Source organism: Chinchilla lanigera, unplaced genomic scaffold, assembly GCF_000276665.1.
Source record: "Chinchilla lanigera isolate Chin_1 unplaced genomic scaffold, ChiLan1.0 scaffold00023, whole genome shotgun sequence".
NCBI lineage: Eukaryota > Metazoa > Chordata > Mammalia > Rodentia > Chinchillidae > Chinchilla > Chinchilla lanigera.
The window spans coordinates 12710694-12716000 of NW_004955424.1; the positions used below are offsets into that span (position 1 = coordinate 12710694).

Genomic DNA, 5307 nt, shown 5'->3' on the forward strand with positions numbered 1-5307 from the left:
CTTCGAGGCAGGTCTGCAGGAAGAAACCTGTAGTTCATTTGCCCTAAGGAAACTGCAGTCCAGAGTGGGAGGCAGGGACTCACACTGAAGGCTCCTAAAGCTCATGAATTCTCTTTGACAGTCCCAGACAAGCTGTCCAGGCGGAACCTAGCCCCTAACTAGGCCTGCTCCCCCTGTAGTGGGAATTCTTGCTGCAGGTTGGCAGAGGCAGGATATGTGGGCACTGAGAGAACCGGAAGCTGTCCGTGGGGCTTCAGGACCATCAGGATCTTGACATTAAAAGGCAAGAAATGTTTTATCATTTACGGGGCACTTACGGCTAGGCTGGCACTATGCTGAACACTTACAAAGATTATGACACTAAATATTCATGACATAGGCGTATTTTAATCTCCAGTTTTCAGAGGACACTGAGGCACAGAGAAACAACTTGGCCTAGGCTGCCAGCTAGTAAGTGGCGGGGAAGGATCTAAACCCAGTGCTATTTACTTCAGAAAGGGGGTGGCTCTGGTCTGCAGGTTTTATTCCTTAGGGACCCCGCAGGGCACTGCCAGTTCCAGCCTTCCAGCAAGAGTAGCTGCTACTTCTCCAGGAGGCACAGCCTCAGTGTGCCCTCTGCTGGGCAAGGGAGGATCAGGGCACTTCTATCTACACAATCAGATGCTATCAGAGTCCTGGCATCTGCTGGCAGGGAACTGTGCTCTCTCTTCCCAAATATGGGCCAGGGGCCAAGTGGCTGGCTGCAGACCATTGCTGTGGAAGGCTCCCAGCCCAGCTCACATCTGCCTGCTGGCAGGAGTGGCTTTCTTCTTCTTGGAATCCTGTCCATCTCCCCTGAAAATATGTTGGTCCTAACCCACTCCACTGAGAAGCAGGATCATGGACCAGACAGACAATGCCAGGATGGGAGCCGAGATCCAGGAGGAGCACTTTCACGTGGGCAAGGGGCAGAATTAAGAATCCAAAGGGATGCCTGGGAAAGGCCCCACCTGTGAGGGCCAGACGGAGAGCAGGCTGTGTTGAGCCCTGAAGTGAGGAAAGAATAGTAAAGACTTGGGTCAGTGTGGGTAACAGCATGAAGGAGGAATAGGTGTCTCAGCATCTCCATGTAGGACAACTTTCTTTGGACCCAGGCTTGCCACTGAGTGGGTCTTGGTGACAGGAAGGCAAGAGCCTGAAAGAACTCCTCAGGAAGTAAGGGCAACACCCTAAGTTTGGGTTATGGCCTCAGGAGCAGCCTCAGGCATAGGGAACCTCACAGGCCTCCTAGAAAAGGAGGAAGCAGGAGTTAATGCACAATGTATTTGTAACTGGCTTTGCCATGCCCAGCAGCGAGAGGGATGGAAGGTTCTGGGGGAAGAAGACCCGAATGAGGACACAAAGATCAACAGAAGGTGTCACTACCCTGAGCAAGTGGCATCCATGTGGTTTGGAACTTGCTATGTGTCCCCCCACCCCTCCAGGTCACCTGTGAATCTACATGGATCCTCCTTTTTCACACCCAATCTCTCCCCGCTCACCCCCATGGACTGGCCATACACAAGAGACCCAAACTTTTCTCTACAGTCTTTCAGCTGCTGTTTGCATCCTTAAAATTCTATTAGGGAGAGAGAACACCAACACCCATAACCTCTCTCCCAGCCTCCTACAGCAGCTTCATCACCCAGGCTACACAACCCAGACTCTGGAGGGCTGGTAATGCCAGTCATTCCGAGCTGGCTGTACACAAAGGCAGGGCGGTAGGCATGAGTGCTTATTTGTATTAGGCAGGGTTGCGGGGCTGCTATGGCAGAATGTGAGGCCAGGGGGGCCCAGGAAGCCAAGGACATGGGCTTATTGATCGTAGAAGTCCACATGAGCTCCAGACTCGAACGTGTCTGTTTGCAGCAAGCTCAGCAGTTTCTGGGCTGACAATCTGCAGTCCACCAGCTGCCCCTTCGCCTTCAGCTCCTGCAGGCTCTTCCGCAAATCTGGGTCTACAGAGGTTTCCCGGGCCAACTGTTGCATGTCTGTGTCCAGGGGCCCTACGGGATGAAAAACAGACAACAAGGACAGAAAGTCATGGCTCTCCACTGTGCATAGGGGGTGGACTGAGTAAGGTCTGCCCATGAGCAACACTTCATTCTGGTTGAAATGCACAGTCAGGGTAGCCAAAGGCACCACTTTGTCAATACTGAGTTTCAGACTCAAACTCCAAAGGTCACTGAACATGTTTCCTCCTAAGCCACTGTGTCTAAAACAAAAACTCATGATCTGAAGTGTCCAAGCAGCACTTCCTCTTGACTTTCCAACGTCTATTAACAAAGTACTCAAAACTTCCATTCTCCTCCACTCCCTCCCCTCCAGCCAACCAGGCACTAGGCAGCAGGCAGCTGTCAGGACCTTTGTGTCTACATGCCTGAACAACCTGGCCCTTTTGACAACCCTGGGTCTTCCCCTGCTTCAGCTCCTCACCTAGCCTTCTGCTAAATTCATTCTGCTAAAAGATCACACCACTCCCCTGCTCAAAACTACTTACAGGTTTCGCAGTAGCCTGGTATGTACTCCAGGCCTGCTCTATGAGCATATGCAGCCCGGAACCAGACTAGCAGAGCTGTTGCACCACCCCACAAGCTTTCCTACCTTTACCTGCATTTCTGGGAAGTATCTTCCAGCTGCTAACATCCAAACAGTCCACAGGGTCAATGTACAGATCGGCTACTTCCAGTAAAGCCATCCCTGATCTCACCACCTGAAGGGAATAACTTCCCTCCTGAACTCTTATAAGCGCTTTCAATTCTTCATATCAGAATCACAGTACCCCACAATTAGGAGTTAATGGTTTTCAGGGGCAGAAAAAAAAAATCACAGAATCTCAGAGCTGGAAAAAGAATCATCCTGACACTTAACTTCCAATCAATTGTGCGTCCTTGATGAGGATCCTTTCAAACTTTCTGAACACGTTCTTGAAAATCCCAACTTTCTTTTTCTCGTAGTGTTAGGGATTGAATCCGGGGCCTTGCACATGCCAGGCAGGCATTCTACCCACCCACTGAAATAGCCAGAGTCGTCTGTGGCTTTGTTAAGGCTCTGGGGAACTCCAAAGAATCTCAGCTCCCTCACAATGCCAAGGGCAGCTTCCCGAGAGCTAACTCAGCCACATGGAAATCTAGAATCTGTTCTGCTCTGGCTACAGTTTACATTTGGTTACTGCTGTCTGAGTCCTAGGTGAAGCTTTGAAGGAGTGATAAGTTGGATGCTGGTGCAAGAATAACTGTGTGTGTTATTCTATGCTAAGGGGCGCCGGAGAACATGAGGAAGTGGACACACCTGATGAAGACACACTGATCAGGAACTTGGAAGCAAGGCAGGATCCTGGTCCTGCCACACCTGGGCTTTGGGCAGGCCATGCTACCTCTCTACCCCCAGGAGTACAAAGGGGAGTAGACTAGCAGATCTCCACCTAAGTAATTTAGACATTCTACCCTAGTTCTGTCACTACCTGCTAACTGCAGAAACCACAAGCCTAGAATAAAAGGCTGGCACAATGGCATCTTGGCAGGTGGTCAGAAACCAGATCAGGTATCATAAGATCCCATACTCTTTAACTTTCATGAGAACAGAGTCCTTCTCTTATATGTGCCAATAACCCTCAGTACCCACCTGCTGTGTTCCAGCTCAGTTCAGCCTGAGATGATCACATCTCTGCAATGTCTGTCTGCTCTTCATTCAACTAACAATCACCATGAGTGCCTTGGCACAACTTTGCAAGGGAAGGAAGCTGATAGGCACATATAGGAAGGGAATACAGTGTGACAACTCCTGTATCAGTCAAAGGGCTAACCCTTAGTTCTTTCACTATTAAGGATCATGTTCACATGTACTGCCTCTTTCAAAAGTCCCCCCAAATGCCCTGTAAGACAGCACCTTCTCCATTTCACATGAGGATATGGAGCTCAGGCCTAGAACTCAAACCGTAGTCTTCACCCAAATGCCATCTAATATCTCAGATTTTCCTGTTCCACCCTCTAGTCCAGGCAATTTGCTATTCCGTTTCTGCACCCTCTGCCCTGGCCCGCCTTAACTTCCTTGGAATGTACACTTACTGAGGAGCAAGGGGGTCATGATTTAGTGACAGTATACTCTGTGAATCCTTTCTCAGAGATGGACTTGGCCCCTCGTCCAGTCCCCAGCAAGGAACCGGCCAGTTTTCCAGGACAGAGAGAAGTACTTTTCACCTACCTGGGGCATAGCTCAGTACCCTCACGCTAGGCTCCTCTTTGGCCAGGACTTGGAACATCATGTCACGGGCAGCCTTCCCTGCACAGTACAATGCCCAGCCCTTGAAGGGCCGCAGGGCACAGACGGATGAGATGTTAACTACTGTTCTGCTGAGGCCAGGACTGTCGGAGAAGGCCTTCAAAACACCAGAGGTCAGGCAGAGCGTGGAGGTCAAGTTCAGAGCCCAGTAGTTGTTCACTTCATCGGGGTCACTCAGGTTCAGGAAGCCTTTGGAAACATCTCCAAGAGTGCCTGAAAAACCAGACCGAAGAAATAACTCCGGGCAAGAGGGGGGTTTCTCCTTCAGCCCTCCCCCAGTTCCTCCAGATACCCAGGCTGATCTAGAGACAGCATCTGCCTAGCATCTCCCAGGACACTTCCCTCTTCCCTAACTGCAGACAGACATGCCTGAGGAGGCCAGCCCCTCAAGCTGCGTTCCCACGCCCTGCTACCGGAATAGTGTGGGGGGCTCTAGAGACCCTTTGGAGAAGCAAGGGAACTTGTCTGGGAACTCCTAGCCCTGACTCACGCCTCCACCAGAGGGCGCTGCGCGAGGCGGTCGGGAAAGTTCTACAGACGCTTTAGAAGACCCGGTTGGGGGAACCGTGCCGCCTGGCGGTGGGGTCTCCCGATAGCACTGCGCGTTTCTAGCGTAACCCTCGCCTCCGCCTGCCGCTCCAACCAAACATCTAGGGGTTTGGGCTTTCAGCCGTCTAGTCGGAGTCCCTCGGCGTCGCCAGGGCTGTCCCCAGCGACGAGGGAAGCGCGGGCTTCCCAATGGAGGTCCGCCATAGCCCGCGGAGTCTCACCCGCGTTGTTGATGAGCAGCAGTCTCTGCAGGCCCTCGGGCCTGGGCAGCTCGCGTAGGGCCCCGAGCAGCTGCCGCAAGCCGGCGTCCGAGCCCAGGTCGGCGGGCACCCGCAGCACGCGCAGCCCAGGCCGCCCGGCGCTCAGCTCGGCCTCCAGCTGTCGCAGCGCGTCGTCACTGCGGGCGCTTAGGAGCAGCACCGAGCCGGGCGACAGCAGCCGGGCCAGGAGCGGGGCCAG

General features: G+C 52.7%; 1 protein-coding gene across 1 annotated transcript; it reads right to left on the reverse strand.

The window, feature by feature from the left end:
• Positions 1-370: 370 nt before the first annotated feature.
• Spr (sepiapterin reductase (7,8-dihydrobiopterin:NADP+ oxidoreductase)) lies at positions 371-5307 on the reverse strand (the record flags this gene model as incomplete). The annotated part of the gene is given in 3 exon segments (XM_005385808.2): positions 371-2024; positions 4222-4512; positions 5070-5307. Coding segments are annotated over 3 exon segments (720 nt in total), but the record flags the coding sequence as incomplete, so codon positions are not given.